This window comes from Brassica napus, chromosome A5 (genome assembly GCF_020379485.1).
Source record: "Brassica napus cultivar Da-Ae chromosome A5, Da-Ae, whole genome shotgun sequence".
Lineage (NCBI taxonomy): Eukaryota > Viridiplantae > Streptophyta > Magnoliopsida > Brassicales > Brassicaceae > Brassica > Brassica napus.
In genome coordinates, this window is record NC_063438.1 from 14,967,551 (window position 1) to 14,989,969 (window position 22,419).

General features: G+C 43.6%; 2 protein-coding genes across 2 annotated transcripts; both read right to left on the minus strand.

Annotated features, from left to right (window-relative positions):
• Positions 1–7,582: 7,582 nt before the first annotated feature.
• On the minus strand, positions 7,583–8,871 carry LOC106442845 (probable CCR4-associated factor 1 homolog 5). The gene has a single exon (XM_013884482.3). It carries the CDS (start codon positions 8,347–8,349, stop codon positions 7,612–7,614), a length of 738 nt encoding a protein of 245 aa, XP_013739936.2. The 5' UTR covers positions 8,350–8,871; the 3' UTR covers positions 7,583–7,611.
• Positions 8,872–18,788: 9,917 nt separating this feature from the next.
• On the minus strand, positions 18,789–22,050 carry LOC125608611 (meiosis-specific protein ASY2-like). Its single transcript, XM_048779034.1, has 6 exons — positions 21,851–22,050; positions 21,103–21,734; positions 20,894–21,028; positions 20,564–20,811; positions 19,914–20,495; positions 18,789–19,826 (listed from the first exon to the last, which is right to left on the minus strand). The coding sequence occupies exons 1-6, from the start codon at positions 22,048–22,050 to the stop codon at positions 18,789–18,791; spliced, it is 2,835 nt and encodes a 944-aa protein (XP_048634991.1).
• Positions 22,051–22,419: the final 369 nt, after the last annotated feature.

The following is a 22,419-nucleotide window of genomic DNA, read 5'->3' on the forward strand; positions in this document are numbered from 1 at the left end:
TTTTTTTTTTTGTATTTTTTCTACTTTTCTTTCTCGGATTAGGTTCGATTTAGATATGAAAGCATGGATATTTTGTCTAAGCCTAGGTACAAGGTAGCTAATAACTCGCATATGCACCTTGATTATTTAAATATAAAATGAATCAAAACTTACATGACAAATAAATTTTTATTTATAAAATAATTCTCACATATAATATATCCAAAAATTCATAAATTTATGATTAAAGCATGGATATTTTCATAAATTAAAATATCAAGCAGAATTCCTGCAACGCAAAGGCCCATATCTAGTATAATATAAATATAACTATGAGATTTTCATTAGAATATTTAAATTATTCTAAAGATAATGATAAATTATCAGCTAAATCACTAAAATTATTTATTAAAACGAAAATTGAGAGTAAAATATAAAAATATGAGTAAGCCTAAAATCAAGAACATGACAAATCAGAAAATTCACTTGTCATATATATATATATATATATATATACTTAATATATATGATATGATATTATCGTTATAATTTGTTTTTGAAGATAATGATAAATTGTTATCAAAATCACTAATTAAAAATAATAATTGAGCATAAAATATGACTAAACCTAAAATCATGGTATGACAAATCAGCAAATTCGCTTCTCAAATAATAGTATAGATCCCTATATAATTCAATATGATACTAACATTTGTAACTTACAAGTTATGCGTACCATTCCTAGTTATTAGTTCTCAAAAATAAAACATCAGTTGAATTTTTTGGAAATATTATACACTAATAAAATTAATCTGAAAATTGCCTAAAGATATCAACCTTGACCACATTTGACATAAAAGAGTTGAGAGTTATCTAGAGGTTCAGATTGAGGGATACAAGAAACCTGCATTGGTGGGTTTGGTGATCTAGGAAACTTAACCAGATGTTTTGTATTTATCTCAAAATATTAGTTCATGAGATTGGTAATGGCTTAGGGTTAAAAGTAACACTAACGCTGTTAAAAGTAAGTATAGTGTGTGTAGGAACAACGAATGAGATATAAAAAAAGGCATTTGATACAGAGCACCTCGTCATACGCTTACCATGCCAAATAATAAAGAAGGGCTATTATCTGGTAAGGTACTTGTTTGTTGAAGGCAAAGACCAGTAGAAGCTCATCATAATGCTCAGAGAAACGAACGCCACCATCTGAAAATTAGCGAGGAAAAAAAACGAAATGATTTACTAACTTGTCTATTGAAAGCACAGAGGTCACAAGAGCTACAAAAAAATTGCATTTCATCATAATGATCTTCTCGAGACCATCTAAGCCTTCCCTTCGCAGCTTCACCAATGGTGGAAGATCATACTCTTATTACATGATTAAGAAAAGCCAAAAATTAAGGAAACACGAATCAAAATCAGGAGGAGATATCAACCTGCATAATTGTGGACTGAGCACAAGCTGGAAGAGCGAAATAAGTTTGATCACTACAAACATAAAAGTGTTATCCGACCAAGGGATAATAGGGCTGAAATGGCATGAGAATACTCACCAACAGAACCTGAGACAAATCTAAGGTAATTATGAGGTACTAATCTTCTGTCGAATCCAGGTAAAGGGAAGAAAAATCAACAACCGCTAAAGTACAAGCAATATATAGCCGTTACCAATTAAATATATAAAAAAATACATAGCCGTTACCAACAACCTCCTATTTTTATCTTGCTCTTGAAGAATCTTGACGATTATACAGTGATTTTGATAGATATGATACATGTGATTTTTAATTGAAATATCAGCGTAGCCTTCCGAGTGATAATGGAAGCGGCACACGAACAGAGCCATTCAATTTGGTTGAGGCTTCAGCTACATGGAACGTGGACAGAAGACTACTTGTTGAAGAAATTTTGGAGTAAAAAACGGATCACTGTTTTTAATAGAGGCTATTATAGTAGTATATTGTCTCTGAGGTTCAGGGTTGGTGAAAACATGTTAATATTTGAAAGTGTTATTATCGTGTTGCAGTTAGAAAATTAAGTTGAAAGAATGTAAACACAGAAGGTTCAGTGAGAAAGTTAGTATTTGTATTTAAAAGAAGGATATGACAAATATATACATCAGTAGTTGAACAATTTCTTTACGAATGTTTCACTGTTGTGCATTCCTTGACAATCTAGGTGCGACCGGCACTACAAAGTAGCCACGGGGAGATGGATAATGAGCATACATGATCGGTCTAGGTGGATGGACTGGTCCATAACATCTTCTTGGCACACATCTGCGCATAAGAATCTCTTGTTCCATCACTTGCTGCATAAAAAGATGTTGTTGCAATCGGTCATGTTCCCGCCTTATCATCACAATCTCTCGTTCATGTTCTCGCTTCCGCTTTAGGTCACGAGAGAAAGTGAGATTTGACGTTGCAAATAAAAAGAGTGGTCCGATGATTTGAAACGCTGCGTTTTGACTGAGGCGAAATTTTAGGCGATTCTGACTGCGATACGAGTCGAAAGTTTCCGATGATTCCGGCTCCGTCGCCGGGCTCATCTGGTCCGTCGGAGAGTAATAAAGAGGTTCGCGAAGGTGAGATACGTGAGGAAAAACATCTGACAGGAGATCTGAAGGAAGGGGGTTTGAAATGGGTGGAGGCGGCTCAGGATAAACGAAGCTTGAAGAAATACGATGTTGTGGTTAAATCGATTGAGGGGAAGCATCGGGTGGTAATTCCTGAGGAGGTGCTATCTGATGCTACTCCATTGTGGGAGGATTTCGTTGTAGGGAAGTTTCTGGATATAGCTCCCCACATAGCAAAGGTTCACATGGTGGTTAACAAGATCTGGAAATATGGTGATCCGTCATCTAAAGTGGAGGTATATGATGTCAATGCTACTACTATGCGATTTAAGATCAAGGATAAGAAGGCTCGTGAGAAAATAATCAAGAGAGGGATGTGGAATATAGCTGGAGTTCCTATGATTGTGAAGAAATGGACTCCAAAGACGGAGGAAGAGAAGCAAGAGGAGGAGGTCATCCCGATGTGGGTTCATTTGAGCAAGGTGCCTCTGCATCTGTTTTCTTGGGAAGTTCTGAGTTTTATGACGAGTACGGTGGGGTTTCCTGTGTATCTGCATCCAGAAACATTAGCTTGCTCAAATTTTGAGGAGGCGAAGGTGTTTGTGAATGTGGATGTGTCAAAGCCATTACCAAAGGAGATTGATTTTGTGATTGAAGGAAAGGAGTTTACAGCCCAATTTTACTATCCTTGGTTGCCTTCTAGATGTAACAACTGTGCGAAATGGGGTCATAGTGAGAAGGTATGTGTGATGAAGAAAAGAGACAAGAAGCAGGGAGGGGTTAAAGTGGGCTCGCCAGCAAGCCGTATTCCCACTGAGACTGTTGATGTTGGCATTATGGAAGTAAAGCAGGCTGAGAGGGGTGATAAGGAGGGGAGTGAAGATATAGCTCTAAAGGAGGTTATAGAAGGATCTGGTAGTGAGTCAGTACAGGAGAAGGAATGGTTGAATGTTTCACCTGATAAAGTGGGAAGAGCTTCGTTGAAAACGCCTAGAACTGAGACTGTTGCGGTCATCTCGGCTTCAAAGTTTTCAGTTTTGAGTGTGGATGAAATTGAGGAAGGTGAAATGCTGAAGGAAGACTTGACAGAACTGGAGGATGGTAATAATGAGGAGGATGAAGAGTTAGAAGCTAGAGAGGAAGATATGATAGAGGATGAGTTACTGGACCAAAAATCGAGAGAGAAAGAGAAAGCAGGAATGCAAAAAGGGGGAAAGCGTGTGCAGAAGCCTAAAGCTCCGGATGTAAATCTTAAGAGCAAAAGGGTTTCTCGCCGTAGATTCTAAAACATGGCGTGTTTCTCATGGAATGTGCGTGGGTTTAACAAAGAGTTGAAGCATTCCGTGGTCAGAGAGTGGATAAATAATAGGGAGTTCAAGTTTGGTTGTATCTTGGAAACTAGGGTAAAGGAGAGAAAAGCAGAAAAGATTCTGAGTACTATGTTCAGTGATTGGTCCTCTATTACCAATTATGAAGATAGTCAAGGAGGTAGAATATGGTTTTTGTGGAGGGATTCGGTCAGAATTACTCCTGTATATAAGACGGATCAGTTAGTAACGGTAAGGGTTGAGATGGAAAATGAAGAGGGGTTTTTTTGTACTAGCATTTATGCTAGTAATCAAGTAGAAGAGAGGAAGGTTTTGTGGATGGATCTAGTTCATCATCATGATTCGCCTATATTTCAGAAGAAAGCTTGGATGGTGTTGGGTGATTTTAATGAGATATTGGAAGGGGAAGAAAGCTCGACGTTCGAGAATGGTGGTAGAATTTCTTGTGGTATGAGGGATTTTCAATCTTTAGTTCTCAGATGTCGCCTCACTGATATGGCTTACCAGGGTCCTCGGTACACATGGTGTAATAAGAGAGGTGAAGGCATTATATGCAAGAAATTGGATAGAGTCTTGCTAAATGAAGAAGCTCTTCACAGGTTTGGTAATGCGTATTCAGTGTTTGAATCTGGTGGATGCTCTGATCATATGAGGTGCCAGGTCCAGTTATTTCCTCCCAAAGAGAAAATAAAGAGACCATTCAAGTATGTTAATGCTATGGGTAGTATTCCTTCCTTTCTTCCTATGGTTAGTGAGTTTTGGGAGGGAACAGAGCGTCTTTTTCTTTCTACCTCAGCAATGTTTCGCTTTTCAAAGAAACTAAAGAGTTTGAAGCCGTTGATTAGAGAAATGGGTAGAGATAAGCTGGGGGATTTATCTAAAAGAGCTAAGGAGGCATTTGATTCGCTTTGCGCAAAGCAGAACTACACGTTAGCAAATCCTAGTGAAGAAGCTAGTAAGGAAGAAGCTGATGCTTATGGAAGATGGTTACATGTTGCGACATTGGAGGAGGATTTCCTAAAGCAACGGGCAAAGCTTCACTGGTTGGATGTGGGGGATCAAAACAATAAGACGTTTCATAGAGCTATCAAATCTAGGCAGGCTCAGAACATGATTCGTGAAATCAGATGTAAGAATGGTAATGTGGTGAATACTCATGAGGAGATTAAACAGGAGGCAGTCAGTTATTTCTCAGAGTTTCTGAATCGCATACCAGAGAATTTTCAGGGAGCAAGTGTAGAAGAGTTGAAGAATTTGCTTGATTTTCAGTGCTCGGAGGAAGATTGCAGAATGCTTGAGGAAGAAGTTACAGCTGAGGAAATCCGCAAAGTTTTATTTGCCATGCCTAATAATAAATCACCTGGTCCCGATGGTTATCCTGCAGAATTCTTTAAGACTACTTGGTCAGTGATTGCGCATGATTTCACCATTGCGGTGCAGTCTGTGTTTAAGTTTGGTTTCCTCCCTAAGGGTATTAATTCAACAGTCTTGGCCTTAATCCCGAAGAAGCTGGACTCACTAGAGATGAGGGATTACAGGCCAATAGCATGCTGTAACGTGCTATATAAAGTTGTCTCTAAGATTGTGGCGAATAGGATTAAGAAGCTGCTACCTCAGATCATCACGGAGAATCAATCGGCGTTCATTAAAGGTCGCCTGTTGATGGAAAATGTTCTGCTAGCCTCGGAACTCGTAAAAGATTATCATAAAGATGAAGTGTCTCCAAGGTGTCTTATGAAAATTGACATCTCCAAAGCATTCGATTCAGTGCAATGGATGTTTGTCTTGCGGAGTTTAAGTGCACTGGGGTTTCCTAATAAATTCATCCATTGGATTGAACTATGCATCACGAGTCCTTCGTTCTCGGTGCAAGTCAACGGGGATCTTGCAGGATACTTTCAAAGCTCTAAGGGACTTCGTCAGGGTTGCTCATTATCACCTTATCTGTTTGTGTTGTGCATGAATGTTCTGTCAAAGAAAATTGACAGTGGGATATTGGAGAGAAGGTTCAAATATCATCCAGGGTGTCAAGAGCTTTTGATCACTCATCTGTGCTTTGCAGACGATCTGATGGTGTTTGTGGAGGGTTCAAAGCAGTCTATCCAAGGTGTATTATCTGTGTTTGATGAGTTTGAGGTGTGGTCGGGATTGAGTATTAGTGTGGAGAAATCTACTATCTATATGGCGGGAACTTCAGAGATTGAGAAGCAGAGTATTTTGAGAAACTTCAAATTTGATGATGGTGAACTTCCTGTGAGATATCTTGGGCTTCCCCTCTTGACGCAAAGGATGAAGAAGCAAGACTATAGTCCTCTTTTGGAGAAGATAAGAGGTAAAATAAGCACCTGGATTTGTAGGTTTCTGTCGTATGCTGGAAGACTCCAATTGGTAACTTCTGTTCTTACCAGTATAGTTAACTTTTGGGCAACAGTGTTTCGACTGCCCTGTAGTTGTATTAAGGAAGTTGAACAAATATGCTCAGCTTTTCTTTGGACCGGGCCAATGCTTAAATCTACAAATGCCAAGGTTGCTTGGACAGACGTATGTTGTCCCAAGAGAGAAGGAGGTTTGGGGATCAGAAGTTTGAGAGTAGTTAATAAAGTTTATGGTCTAAAGCTGATATGGAGAATGCTAACAGGATCATCTCTTTGGGGGAAGTGGATTAGAGCAAAATTGCTAAAAGGTAGAAGTTTTTGGGAAGTTAACGTGAGGATGCAGACGGGCTCTTGGATGTGGCACAAGATGCTTAAACTGAGAAGTGTTGCAAAGCTGTTTTATAAGGTTGAAGTAGGTAATGGGAGGCATATTTCTTTCTGGTATGATAATTGGTCTAGACAAGGAGTTCTTATGGACTTATTGGGTGCTAGAGGAATTATTGATATGGGGGGTGGGGAAGAATGCGACGGTAGAGGATGCTGTGCTATATGGTCGAAGAAGAAGAAGGCATAGATTAAGCATTCTAAATGATATAGAAGATGAGTTGGCTATCATTAGAAGTAATTCAAGTCTTGAAGAGGTTGATAGGAGTTTATGGAGAAGAGACTCGGGTTATAAGTTGGAGTTCTCTACTCAGGAAACTTGGCAGATATTGAGAGATAAGAAACCGTTATGTAACTGGGCGCATGGTATCTGGTTTACACAGGCGACTCCGAAGTTTGCGTTTATGGCGTGGCTCTCTGTTCGTGATAGAATGTCGACCATGGACAGAGTCGTGAAGTGGAGTAGGGGGAGTAATGATATGTGTGTTCTCTGTTATAATGTTCCGGAATCGAGGAACCATTTGTTCTTTGAGTGTGATATATCAGCTGAGGTATGGGAGTTCATAGCTAAAGGATTGTTGCGCCAAGATTTCACTGTTGATTGGTCTGAGATAATATCCATTATTTCTGACAAGGCTAGAGAGAAGAAGAGTTTACTCTGTACCAGATATGCCTTCCAAGCTGTGTTATATGCCTTATGGAGAGAAAGAAATAAGCTGAAGCATGGAGAGAAGATGATGCCTTTACCGGTTTTGAAAAAGGTAATTGAGAAGGGGATCAGAAACAGAATCACATTGGTGCAGAAGAAAGGAGGGAGAGGAATGGAGATGCTAATGCAATTTTGGTTTCAAACAAGAATGTAATTAGCTTATGGTCTTATCTTTTTTGAGGAGTAGTATGCAAATAACTTTGCAACAAAGTATGCACTAGTTGTAATAAGGCTTTTTTTGGTGAATAAATTTAACATTCATTCAAAAAAAAAAAAAAAAAAAAAAGTGAGATTTATGTTAGCGAACACACGAGCCGTCAGTTGGCTGTCGGAGCCAGCGTGATGGGCTTCTCCGACACGTCTGATGCCAAGCTCGTCGGCTAATCTTTGCAACCCGAAACGGCTGTTGAGTCCTTTGCACTGTCCCGCAAGTTTCTTCACGTCGAAAGTTAACCCTAAGAGTTTCTGAACCGTGTCGTTAAACCCAAGTGACGTGTCGGGAAGCCTTTCTCGCCCGGTCATGCTTTGAATTATATAACCTAAATCGTACGATCCATCAAAAGTAACCCAATTAATAATCTTCTTGTCTTCTTCATCTTTAACCATCCGAGTAAACTCTGTGAAGAAATCTTTGATGCCAACTCCTTCCTCTCTGATTCTCTTGAAATCGAGCCCGTTGCGCTTGAGGAAGGCGATGGACTTCTCGTTGCAAAGATCCTCTGTCTCGTCGAAGTCGGAGAAATTGACCTCCCAGGTTCCGCTGATTGCTCCTTCACTGTCGAATAAGGAGAAACCCAGTTGAATTGGTTTGGTTTTGTCCACATTGAACCTCAGGTTTTGGTAACGAGTCTCCTCGCTAGCTTCCATGACGGTCTCTTTCAGGCACCCGGGAAATTCTGTGTCCACAGAGATGTAATTGCAGCTTCTAAGAGATTCCCGCACCAAATTCATCTCTTCTGTCTTGTTCCAAGACCAGATCTCGCGGATGGTCGTCATCTCCCACAAGAAGAAGCACTCTAGTCTGTATCTGCGATTTGTTTCTTTTTAGGTTATTCAGAAAACGAAAAGTGCAGTGAGTATTGTTGTGTGTGATTGATTATATATATATATACTGTATATGTTTATGATTTTCCTTTTTTCCCCACCCAAACTTTTCCTTTTCTTAACAAGCCGAATGTTTACGTTGACCGTTTGGCCTCAGATTTCCTTTTCTTGAACACAAATTTCCTTTTTGTTTTTGGAGCAAATACAAATTTCCTTTTCTAAACATAGATTTTCTTTTATTGGTTTTTCAAATTAAAAGACACTAGAATCTGAAGGGAGAGAAGTATACCAACAAAATTAAACCGACATCAAATATCTAATTCAATTGTTTTGTTCCTATTTTTTCGTTGATAAAATGTAAATATTATATTAGAATATGTTTAGTTATATGCGTTAATTAAGTTGGAAATTTCAAATGGAAAATATTAATAAAAAGTCTATTGATAAAAAGCAATGAGAAGAGCTTAAAATAAATCGTTTAGTTTATGATTAAAGCATGGATATTTTCATAAATTAAAATATCAAGCAGAATTCCTGCAACGCAAAGGCCCATATCTAGTATAATATAAATATAACTATGAGATTTTCATTAGAATATTTAAATTATTCTAAAGATAATGATAAATTATCAGCTAAATCACTAAAATTATTTATTAAAACGAAAAATTGAGAGTAAAATATAAAAATATGAGTAAGCCTAAAATCAAGAACATGACAAATCAGAAAATTCACTTGTCATATATATATATATATATATATATATATATATATATATACTTAATATATATGATATGATATTATCGTTATAATTTGTTTTTGAAGATAATGATAAATTGTTATCAAAATCACTAATTAAAAATAATAATTGAGCATAAAATATGACTAAACCTAAAATCATGGTATGACAAATCAGCAAATTCGCTTCTCAAATAATAGTATAGATCCCTATATAATTCAATATGATATGATATTATCGTTATAATTTGTTTTTGAAGATAATTCAAAATTTCTTTTTGAAAATCAAAAATTATGTTTGAAACTATTTTTTTAATTTTTTAAATTCTATTAAAATTATTTAATAGTTTTTTCTATAGAATTTACTTTTTAAAAATCCTAAACAAAAAAATGATTTGTAAAATAGTTGATTTAATGCTAATTTTCCTTTTCTAAATCCTAAAGAAAAGATAATTGTAACATATTATGTGATTGTAATTTTTCCTTTTAAAATTTTGACATATGTTAAAATATCTCATGATTAATAAAATATATAATAAGATAGTAAATATCGATTTTTTAAACAAAATACTTTAAATATTATTTAATATTATTTTTCTAAGATTTTTTGTTTTTAAAAAATATAGTTAATAAGATCTGTAAAATAATTTATTTAATACCCATTTCATTTTTCTACAATCATAAAGATTTAATTATTTGATAGTATTTGTCCTTTTCTAAAATCTTAAACATATTTTAAAAGAGTGTTTAATATTAGATTTCCTTTCTTCAAATCCTAAACAATAAAGATTTTTAGAATAATCATTTCAAACATTTCTATGAATAATAAACATCTGTAGAAGGTAAATGTTTTTAGTTCTTTTTATTTTAGAAAAATCTTATCCGTTTTTATAATTAAAATTAATTTGTTTTTACAGGCGTTTGGCGTTGTTATTGATTTGATTGGCTTGATGCAATTTTAATTTTTTTTTTTGTATTTTTTCTACTTTTCTTTCTCGGATTAGGTTCGATTTAGATATGAAAGCATGGATATTTTGTCTAAGCCTAGGTACAAGGTAGCTAATAACTCGCATATGCACCTTGATTATTTAAATATAAAATGAATCAAAACTTACATGACAAATAAATTTTTATTTATAAAATAATTCTCACATATAATATATCCAAAAATTCATAAATTTATGATTAAAGCATGGATATTTTCATAAATTAAAATATCAAGCAGAATTCCTGCAACGCAAAGGCCCATATCTAGTATAATATAAATATAACTATGAGATTTTCATTAGAATATTTAAATTATTCTAAAGATAATGATAAATTATCAGCTAAATCACTAAAATTATTTATTAAAACGAAAAATTGAGAGTAAAATATAAAAATATGAGTAAGCCTAAAATCAAGAACATGACAAATCAGAAAATTCACTTGTCATATATATATATATATATATATACTTAATATATATGATATGATATTATCGTTATAATTTGTTTTTGAAGATAATGATAAATTGTTATCAAAATCACTAATTAAAAATAATAATTGAGCATAAAATATGACTAAACCTAAAATCATGGTATGACAAATCAGCAAATTCGCTTCTCAAATAATAGTATAGATCCCTATATAATTCAATATGATACTAACATTTGTAACTTACAAGTTATGCGTACCATTCCTAGTTATTAGTTCTCAAAAATAAAACATCAGTTGAATTTTTTGGAAATATTATACACTAATAAAATTAATCTGAAAATTGCCTAAAGATATCAACCTTGACCACATTTGACATAAAAGAGTTGAGAGTTATCTAGAGGTTCAGATTGAGGGATACAAGAAACCTGCATTGGTGGGTTTGGTGATCTAGGAAACTTAACCAGATGTTTTGTATTTATCTCAAAATATTAGTTCATGAGATTGGTAATGGCTTAGGGTTAAAAGTAACACTAACGCTGTTAAAAGTAAGTATAGTGTGTGTAGGAACAACGAATGAGATATAAAAAAAGGCATTTGATACAGAGCACCTCGTCATACGCTTACCATGCCAAATAATAAAGAAGGGCTATTATCTGGTAAGGTACTTGTTTGTTGAAGTCAAAGACCAGTAGAAACTCATCATAATGCTCAGAGAAACGAACGCCACCATCTGAAAATTAGCGAGGAAAAAAAACGAAATGATTTACTAACTTGTCTATTGAAAGCACAGAGGTCACAAGAGCTACAAAAAAATTGCATTTCATCATAATGATCTTCTCGAGACCATCTAAGCCTTCCCTTCGCAGCTTCACCAATGGTGGAAGATCATACTTGTAGGAGATGGATCTAACCATCCCACAAGGCCCAAGGAATAGAAGGCCTGGCCCGGACCAAGGGAAGCAACGGCTCGGATAGTCGGCTTAATAGGTCAGTCTCTCGGCTCGCCTCTGAAGTACCTTGAGTCGATCGTTGTCGACTAAGAGGCATCCGGCTCGGCGACCGCTCGAATGAATACGGGCCTTTCGGCCCAATAAGGAAAGCCCGCGAAGACGACATAAGCTAGGTCAAGAACGACACATCAGAGGACTATATAAGGAGAAGGAAGAGGAACGAGAAAGGGATCCGAAATCATCTGACTAACACTTGGCGGCTAGATTAGGGTTTTCACCTTTGATTCATCTTGCCGTTATTTGTACTTTTCCGGTAGCTCCCCGAGTTACCGGCTTCTTCTCTGTCGCACTTTCTTACCTCTCTTGTAACCGACTGATTGTCTCTTCCGACCATAATAAAACGTCTTTGTTAAACCCACGTCTTCTTTATTACCGTTTTCCGATCAAACAGTTGGCGCCCACCGTGGGGCATTTTTAGCAAAGTAACGTTAGTACTATGGTTGTCAGCAACGACAGTTCTTCGTCAGGCGAGGAGCGCGAAGCTCTCGAGGTGATGTCGGCTCCCGAGGTAACACCTACGCCTACACCAGTAACTCCGCTCCCCCCTCCTGCGTCTATGGAAACCATCTTGGCACGCCTCGCCCTGCAAGAAGCGGCGCAGAAGGCGGCGGTCGACCAAATCACAGCGATAGCAAAAATACTCGCCCCTATCGCTGCAAACGCCGAAGCTTCAACGGCGCAGTACCGTCGACACCTGTTCGCCACTGAACGAACCACCAACGTAGCACCTGCGCGGGATAACAACAACCAGAGCGCTGGTAACAACAACCAGAGCGCCGGTAACGACATCAACGCAGACACCGCAAGCGAGCTAGCCGCGTTGAAACAGTCGGTCCTCGACATCAACTCAAAGATCCACCAGGTGACGACCTCGGCGCCCCAAATCGAGCACGTACTCGCGGAATCTCTTCGCACACCCTTCACGCAAAGGGTCACCGGCGTACGGCTCCAGAAGATGGAGAAACTTCGTCTTCCAACCTTCAAGGGTCTCTCCGACCCTTCTACTCATGTCACGTCCTTCAACATAGCGATGCGACGCGCAAATCTGACCGACGAAGACAAAGACGCCGGCTTTTGCCAACTCTTTGTCGAAACCCTAGAAGGACCGGCTCTTACTTGGTTCACAGGCCTCAGAGAAAACTCCGTCGATTGTTTCCACGACCTCTCGACGGCCTTCCTGAAGAATTATATCATGTTCACCAACCAAGAAACGACCGTGTCCGACTTGTGGAACCTCACTCATACCAGCGGCCAAAGCCTCCGCGACTTCATGGAGAAATTCAAGGCTATCGTCTCGAAAGTTGATATTCCTGATCCTATCGCTGTCGAGTCTCTGATGAACACTTTGCACGTTGACTCCACGTTCCGTCAGGATCTTTACCGATACCCGACGAAATCTGTGTCTGACGCCATCGCTCGCTCGAACAACTTCATCCGCATGGAAGAAGACACAAGAGCAAAGTTTGCAAAAGAAGCAGCAGCGAAGCAGCGACCCGCCCGAACAAACGACACCCGCCCTGAGCCCCGCCAGCACTCATCCGGTGGGAACACCACTCAGAAGCGAGGCTACGTTAGCTCGGTCGACGACGAGGAATCGCCAAAAACAGCAGCCGTCACGCGAGAGAAAGCCTGGAACCACTGGGATCGAGACTCCGCCTCGAAGCAATCAAAGTCGTCCGAACCAACGAGTTCAAACTCCGAGGAGCCAAAGAAATGGTGCCTCTACCACAAAAGGGATTCCCATGATACGAAAGAGTGCAAAGTCCTCATCGGGCAATTTTTCGACGGGATCACTAACGGGACAATTCAAATGCCCACCTCTCCAACGACACCGAAAAACACCAAAAGTTGGAGTAAGAACAAGGAGAAGAAGGCACAGAAGTCTCAACAGAACACGGCCCCCAGCGAGGAAAGAGCGAGCCCTGAGCGCACTCCTGTCAACAACGTCGGCCCCGCCAACGATTCATCCGAAGACGAACATCCGCGTCGCCGGCGACGAGTGGAAGTCATACTCTCTCACCCTTTTGACTCCTCTGACGACGACTCCTCGACAATGCAACCAGATTTACGCGATAAACTGAACAGCAAAGTCGAGCAATCTCTCACTTCCCCGACAACAGACAAAGATCTGCGCACCCTATTGAAGCGAAAGAACGCTACGAACGAACACGTAGGAAGCGCCGACCTCCGCGCGACCATCTCAAAATCCAGCGCCAGGAGAATAGGTCAAAACGGCGACCTTCGCGACCAGCTCAATTCAAAGGCCGATGACCTGAGAATCCAACTCAACCGTTCAAAAGGGTCCGATCTGCGACGACGTCTCGAATCAAAAAAGAAAAAGCCCGCAAAAACTCTTCAATTCGAGAACACAACCGATGACTTAAGGAAGCAACTCGAATCAATGCGAGCTACCCGCAATCCGCACATTAGCGTAATCATGGGAGGATCACCTCCTTGCGGCGACTCAGTTCGAGCTGTCAAAGACTACAAACGACAAGCCACCACCTCCAAGAAGTGGCCGCCTCCAGTCGAAAATGATCACCAGATCACTTTTTCGGCACTGGATACCAAGGGCGTCCATACGCCACACAACGATCCTCTCCTCGTCGACCTCGACATCGGAGAATGCCTAGTCGCAAAAGTCCTTATCGACACCGGCAGCTCAGTCGATCTCATCTTTCGCGACACACTCGACAAAATGGGAGTCGATTTGAGAGATATGAAGCCTTCCTCTCGCACGCTCACTGGCTTCAACGGGGCCTCGGAGCAAATGATCGGAACAATTCGTCTTCCAGTATACGCAGGTGGTATAACCCGTACCGTCAAGTTCTCCGTCATCCGAGCCAAAGCACCCTACAATGCCATCCTCGGAACACCATGGTTGCATTCCATGAAAGCCGTTCCCTCGACGTACCATCAATGCGTCAAGTTTCCCGGCAAAGACGGAAAAACACAGACGATTCGGGGAGATCAACAAGCCGCGAGAGAACTGCTGATTGCAACCGTAAAGATGCAGCAACAGGCTTCCCTCGTCAACTCCGTCAGTAAACCACTCAGCAAGATATACCCCCAGAAGGAGGAAGTTCGCGAAGTCGCAATCGATGAATCCGACCCAACGAAAATCATCCGAGTTGGCGTCTACCTGTCCGACGACATATGTTCAAAGATCATCTCTTTCATCAAAGACAACGCTTCAACGTTCGCCTGGAAGACCTCGGACATGAAGGGGATCGACCCCGCAGTTACCTCCCATGAACTGCACGTCGACCCGACTTTCAAACCCATCCGACAGAAGCGACGCAAACTCGGTCCAGAAAGATCTAAGGCAGTGAACGACGAAGTCGACCGGCTCCTCGACGCGGGTTTTATTACCGAAGTTCGATACCCTGAATGGTTAGCCAACCCGGTCGTCGTCAAGAAGAAGAACGGCAAATGGCGCATATGCGTCGATTTCACGGACCTCAACAAGGCATGCCCAAAGGATAGTTACCCACTCCCTCACATCGATCGTCTCGTCGAATCAACCGCTGGTAACGAACTCCTAACCTTCATGGACGCTTTCTCGGGCTACAACCAGATCTTGATGCATCCCGATGATCGCGAGAAGACAGCATTCATCACCGACAGAGGGACTTATTGCTACAAGGTGATGCCCTTCGGGCTAAAAAACGCCGGTGCGACTTATCAGCGACTCGTTAACCGAATGTTCGCTGATCAGCTTGGCAACACCATGGAAGTGTACATCGACGATATGTTGGTCAAATCGCTCAAGGCCGACGACCACCTAAATAACTTACGCGACTGCTTCAAGATCTTGAACGACTATGGGATGAAACTCAACCCGGCCAAATGTACCTTCGGTGTCACCTCTGGGGAATTCCTCGGCTACATCGTCACTCAGCGAGGAATCGAAGCTAACCCCAAGCAGATCTCGGCGATTCTCGACCTTCCAAGCCCGAAAAACAGCCGCGAAGTGCAGCGACTAACGGGACGCATAGCAGCTCTCAACAGGTTCATCTCGCGATCGACCGACAAGTGTCTTCCCTTCTACGAGCTACTAAGGGGAAACAAGAGGTTCGTCTGGGATGAAAAATGCGAAGAGGCATTCAATCAACTCAAGCATTATCTCACGACCCCACCCGTGCTATCGAAGCCAGAAGCCGGCGACACACTATCTCTCTACATCGCCGTCACATCCTCCGCCGTCAGCAGCGTATTGATTCGAGAAGATAGGGGAGAACAGAAACCAATCTTTTACACAAGTAAAAGAATGACGGAGCCTGAGACGAGATATCCAACACTCGAAAAGATGGCCCTAGCTGTCGTCACCTCGGCAAGAAAACTGCGACCCTACTTCCAGTCGCACACGATCGAAGTACTGTCCAACCAACCACTCAGAACGGTTATGCAAAATACTAACCAATCGGGGCGGTTGACCAAATGGGCGATGGAGCTGAGCGAACATGACATCGTATACAAGAATCGCACAGCAGCAAAGTCACAAGTCCTTGCCGACTTCTTGATCGAGTTGACGCCAGAGCTGGAGCAAGACCTCATCCTACCAAGTGTAAACTGGATCCTCCACGTCGACGGTTCATCCACGAGTAAAGGATCAGGAGCAGGAGTGCAATTGCAATCACCAACAGGAGAACTCATTCGGCAGTCATTCAGTTTCGGTTTCGCGGCATCAAACAACGAAGCTGAGTACGAATCCCTCATCGCGGGGCTCCGTCTCGTCAAGGCGGTGAAAGCCAAACGAATCAGCGCTTACTGCGACTCTCAACTCGTCGTAAGCCAATACCTCGGTGATTACGACGTCCGCAACGAAAGGATGGACGCCTACCTCAAACTCGTCCAGGACCTTACGCGAGACTTCGAGTTCTTCGAACTCACGAAGGTTCCTCGCGGAGAAAATGTTTGTGCCGACGCCCTCGCCGCTCTGGGAAGCAAGCTACACGACCAGGTCAAAAGGACAATCCCGATCCACAAAATCGAGAAACCAAGCATTGACACGAAGGCAGAACAGGCCGCGATTATAGCAGCGATCAACGACGCGATGGACATTGACGAAGTGGAATCTCCCTCGCCAGATGATCACCCAACAGATTGGCGTAAGGAACTCATCGATTACCTCGCGGAAGGTTTACTGCCCGTCGAAAAATGGGACGCCCGGCGACTGAAACGACGCAGCGCACACTACGTCGTCATGGACGGGGAACTACACCGATGGACTGCAACAAAGGTACTACTCAAGTGTATCGCCGGCGAAGAAACGAGACTCGTCATGGCCGAAACACACGAAGGAGCAGCAGGCAACCACTCGGGCGGGCGAGCTCTCGCACTAAAAGTTAAAAACCTCGGATTCTACTGGCCAACCATGAACGCCGACTGCGAGACATACGCGCGCAAATGCGATAAATGCCAGCGTCACGCCAAAACCATACACAGCCCAACGGAGTTTCTCCACACCTTGACTGCTCCATACCCATTTATGCGATGGGGAATGGACATCATTGGTCCGATGCCGGCATCCCGACAAAAGAAGTTCATCCTGGTCCTCACCGATTACTTCACCAAATGGGTTGAAGCCGAAGCCTACGCCAGCATAACCGACAAGGAGGTACAAAACTTCGTCTGGAAGAACATAATCTGCCGACACGGGCTCCCATACGAGATAATCACGGACAACGGTTCGCAATTCATCTCGCATCATTTCAAGGGCTTCTGCGACAGATGGCGCATTCGACTCAACATGTCGACACCGAGAAACCCGCAAAGTAATGGTCAAGCCGAATCGACGAACAAGACCATCATAGACGGTCTGAAGAAACGACTCGACTTAAAGAAAGGTTGCTGGGCAGACGAACTAGATGGTGTCCTGTGGTCTCACAGAACCACTCCTCGCGGAGCGACGAAGACTACACCCTTCTCAATGGCCTACGGCGTCGAGGCAATGGCTCCCGCAGAAGTGAACGTGACGAGTCTGCGCCGAGCGCGAATGCCACAGAACGCTGAACTCAACCGCGACATGCTCCTCGACGCACTCGACGACATCGAGGAAAAGCGCGACCAAGCGTTACTCCGTATCCAGAATTACCAGCATCAAATCGAGAGCTATTACAACAAAAAGGTCAAGTCGCGTCCTCTCGAAATGGGCAACCTTGTCTTAAGAAAGGTCTTCGAAAACACTAAGGAGTGGAAAGCCGGCAAGCTCGGAGCCAACTGGGAAGGACCATACAAGATAGTCGAAGTCATCAAGCCCGGAGTATACCGCCTCGAGACTTCAACAGGCGAAGCAGTACCGAGAGCCTGGAACTCCAAACATCTCCGCCTCTTCCATCCTTAGTCAAGAAAAAACACCAACCCGAGTAAATGCGCCACAAAGGCCACTTTTACTCGCAATCTATTGATCGAGTAAATGCGCCACACAAAAAAAAAAAAAAAAAAGAGTAAATGCGCCCCAAAGGCCACTTTTACTCGCAAAAAAAAAAAAAAAAAAACGAGTAAATGCATCACAAAGGCCACTTTTACTCGCAATCTAAGAACTACGAATGGCTTGATTCCCGCAAAGGGATACGTAGGCAGCCCAAAGAAAAGGGTCCAGCCGAAATAAAAAAAAATAAAATAAACCCTCCCCGAGGAATCGATCTCTGAAGCAGACGATCACTTAAGCGATGCCTACACGAGCACGCCCCGGCTCCTCGAACAAATGTATCGGCACTCGCATCCCACGTTGAATACGTCCTGATCAGACACATATTCACGGGAATCGACCGCGTTGCGACCTAAACCAACATGGCCGAGACAATGACTCCAACTCATCCTATAATTAACTAAGTAAGGTCTGGCCAACCAAACGCTTGAAAATTACATTAGGATCGACTTGGAACCGTCAAAGTCGAAAACTCTCAATTGACGACTAAAACTCAAAGTGGCAAACGGTCACAACTCAAAGAGATCGACCGAGACAAAGTCATAACGAGCTTAAAGCTATAATGATTCGACGTCTCGAACAGCATCTACACCGAACAAATAGAGTTACTTCGAATCTCGAGAAATCATGCATTTGATAAGACAAGTCTAAGTTAAATAAAACGGCTTATGTGATCCAAACAGTTCGAAATAACGAGCACAAGAACGAAAGCCCCAGAAGGCAGAATCCTAGAAAAGAAAAAAACAACAACAAAAGTCCTCCGGGACTCAAAAGAGAACAACATACAAGAGACCCTAATCCTCTCGGTCGCTCTCACGATCGTTGAGGGCAGAAAGCTCCGAAGCCCTAACACTCGACTCACGAGCAGCCGGAGAGACGTGCATTTCATCTGATCTCGGGATCTCTTCAAACACCCCCACATTCTCTTCTTCATTGCCTCGACGGGACCCTTCAGCCGAAGTGTCCGAAAGTACGAGCAGGGGGGCGTTATCTTCAGCAGCAAGGTTCCCTCGGTTAGGCGTCTCTCCCTCGAATGCAGTCGAAGGACCCTCAACGAGGGGCGTCGGGACTGCATGCTGCACTTTCGTCGAATGAGTGAGCGGAGTGTGAAGAGTCAGCGCGGTCTCGGGATCGATCAAGCCAGCGTTGGACCCATACGGGTCGAGACTCGCCAAGATTCGAGCATCCACGAACTGAGAGTCCAGCACGAGAGGAGAGAGTGCGAGATCTCCCGCGGGAATCTCGCCCACTTTGAGCTTCTCGGCCTCTTGCTCGTATTTCCTCTCTTGCTCCGCGAAAATCTCAATGGTAGCTTGCGAGATGTCGCTCCCAGCCCTCCTCAAGGCTTCGAGACATTTCCTGGTTCCAAAAGCTTGGCTATGGAGTAACCGAGCTTCATCATAGAGGCCTCGTCGCTCTTCTCGGGAACGAATCCTCGCGAAACGACGGTTAGCCTTCGCGGCCATCTTGGTCTCGACTCTTGCCCTTTCCTTAGTGACCTCTAGGACCCTGGAGTCTCTAAGGCGTTTCATCTCCCTTTCATGAGCCGCAGTAAGTGAGACCTTCTCGCTCTCAAGATCAGCATTCTTCTGTTCAAGCTCACGGACGATACCTCGGGACGCCTCCAATTCAGCCTTCAGCTCGTCTCTCCGAGTTATGGTGCGAGTCATCATACCATTGAGCTTCTCGAGATTGCTCCTTTTCTCGCTTAACTGGCGAGCAAGGACCTCCTCCTTCTCAGCAAACTCCTTCTTAGCCAGCTCTAGTTCACCCAAAGCTTCCTTCAGCGCAGTGTCGTACTTGTCAATCAAGACATTCATCGCGCTGTCCCCCTAAAGACGCGAGGCAACGAAAACCGTGAGGAATTAGCACTAGGGTAATGGAGCAAGAAAAAGATAAGAAGAAGTTGAATTATTTACCAGCAATTTGGCCCTCGCGGCTTCCTCGTACTCTCCCCCGAAGATAAGGTCCTTCACGGCGGGCAAAGGTTTCGCCCTTCCCCTAAACTGACGAAGGAGCTCCCCGCATTTCTCTGGAACGTACGCCAATGGAGCCGGCCCCTCGTAGTGGAAGTCGACTTTGTCAGGAAAGCTAACTCCGGGCACCCTCCTCAAGATGGCATCACCACGAGAAGAGGTACCAGTCTGGACGGCCCCGATATTGGGACGGGCCGGAACCTCTACATAAGGAGATATCGGAGCAGGAAATTGCCCCTCGCCATCTGCCTCGTCGTCACGCCTTCTTATCAGAAGAGGCGACCCCTCAGATTCCTCTTCAAGGTTATCTGAGCCCGCATCTCCGAGAGAAGCCTCGGGCTCCTGCCCGTCGACGGCCTCCTCCTCGTCGTCTTCTTCTCCAAGGGCCCCAGCTGCGAGAGCCTCCTCCTCGGGATGAAGTCCTTCTTCTTTGACATCTCCCCCCTCAGTTTCGGTCGGTCCCTCGAGATTCCCCGACTCCTCGCTAACGGACTTCTTCTTTGTCCTCTTCTTCTTCTTCTTCTTCTGAGGTTCACCAGAAGGAGGGACATCACTCGCCTCCTCGGTACTCCTCTCAGCTCCCGAGCCGTCACCTCTCTTTCTTTTTTGCCCTTCCCCGCGCCTCTGGCTTCGGAAGGGGGAACCTCGCCAGCACGAGGAACCGCCGTCGAAGGACCTTCCCCGCTGACCAGCCCCAGCTGGGCCGCTATCATTGCGCTCAGATCAGGAAGAGTGCCCATCTTCTTCGCTTCGGAAATTTGTTTCTGAATGTCTCTCGGGAAGATGTCTAGTCGCTTAGCGCGAATAGAAAGAACGGTCGGAAGGTCGGATCTCCACTCTCCTGAAAATATGCAGAAGAGTCAAGACGCGACAAAAGATCTTACGACTAAAATGACTTAATCTAAAGGTGCGAGAAAACATACTTCGAGCGATTCGATCTTTGAGCTCGTGGATCTTCTTGACGGTGATCTCGGACCAGCGATAGACTCGAAGCAGAGCGACGGCACGAACACTCCTCAAGAAATCTTCGGGATAAACGGGAGAAGTAGGATGGCCGACTGCACACAAAGCAAAAAGATATACATGATTAGAATCAACAAAGTTGCTTACGGATCGCGACAGAATATTCTACCGCAAGAACGGTTCCAAAGAACTCGATAATCATTTCGTGGAGGTTCCTCGAAGGCCGAACTGTCGGACTTGAGGAAGAAGTAGGAACGTTGCCAGTTCTGCGTCTTATTCGGATGACCGGCGCATACATTGCAGTTCGGTCGCATCTTCACCGAGTAGGTGCCATCCTTCATATCGGTTATTGAAGTCATCTCCTCGAACGATCTGACGCTCATCGGCATATCGATCTGCTCCGCCAAAACCGACAAAGTAACCGCTAGTCGCAGCGAGCCATTCAGCAGTTGACTAATCGCGAGATCTCGGCGCCTGGCGTATGCAGTAATCAGTCGCGGGATGGGGAACCAGCAGCGAGTGTCTCCCTGAAAGTAGGATTCATACACTGTCTGGTACCCAATCGGAGGAGACCAAGGCCTCTGCGTCTCCGTAGGCACAAGGAAGGTCACGCCCACGGCGCCAGCTGCCCGAAGAACCCTTTTCACACTTCTCGAAGTCGACTTTGTCTTCTCTACGCCTTCCCAGTCCTGACCGGCTAAGAAGGCGGAAAGCAATAAGTCGGTATGAAGTTGAGGAAGCTCTTCGAAAATCCCGTCAGGGTAGAAAATAGTCGGGAATAGTTCGGCTTCAGAATCGACACTTTCCGAGGACCGCCCTCCACAGGTCGAGCCCTCAAGGTGATCGACTCAACAGGCATCGCCCCCTCTGCCCGTCTCTCGCACATTCTGTCGCATCTCTCGCAACGACGTTCTCACTCCCTTCCCTCGCTAGTCTCGCGGCATCCGCGACCAGGAGCCTCTGAGAACGGGATAGGTTCGCCGTATCCATCATCGCCCCACGGTGAATCGCTTCTGGATCTCCGACACGATCCCCGTCGGGATTTCTTGCCGTATTCGACGCCGCTGCGACTGCCTCCCTTTCTGCTGCCTCGATAACCTCTGACCCCCGACGACATCGCGGAGCGTAACGATGAAGAACGCTTCGAATGAATCTAACAACACTTAGAGAGATAAAGGAAGAGAGAGAAAGTACCTTTGATCGCGGAGAAAAACTTGAAAAAATGAGAGAAGACCACGTATTTATAAGGAAAAGAGAAGGGGGAAATTCGAGGTGTCATCATTAGGCCTATTCGGGCCTAAATGGGCCTCGAAATCTCCCCTAAAAACCCAGCGGACCCTCGCGACGATTCCGCTTCTCGACGTGTCGTGAAAAGAAGAGATGGGGGAAAATCAAGCGTCATCATTAAGTCTAAATGGGCCTAAATGGGCCTCGAAACTCTCCCTAAGATCCCGACGGTTCTCGCGACTTTCCGGCTTCTCGTCTA

Excerpts from the sequence above, each read along its gene's own strand:
- LOC106442845 (XM_013884482.3), bottom strand. The coding sequence starts at position 8,349 with ATGACGACCATCCGCGAGATCTGGTCTTGGAACAAGACAGAAGAGATG.
- LOC125608611 (XM_048779034.1), bottom strand. The coding sequence starts at position 22,050 with ATGTCGTCGGGGGTCAGAGGTTATCGAGGCAGCAGAAAGGGAGGCAGT. Across the intron at positions 21,735-21,850 it reads GAGACTAGCGAGGGAAGGGA|TGTCGATTCTGAAGCCGAAC; the intron begins GTGAGAACGTCG and ends GTCCTCGGAAAG. Across the intron at positions 20,812-20,893 it reads CAAAGATCGAATCGCTCGAA|GAGAGTGGAGATCCGACCTT; the intron begins GTATGTTTTCTC and ends GCATATTTTCAG.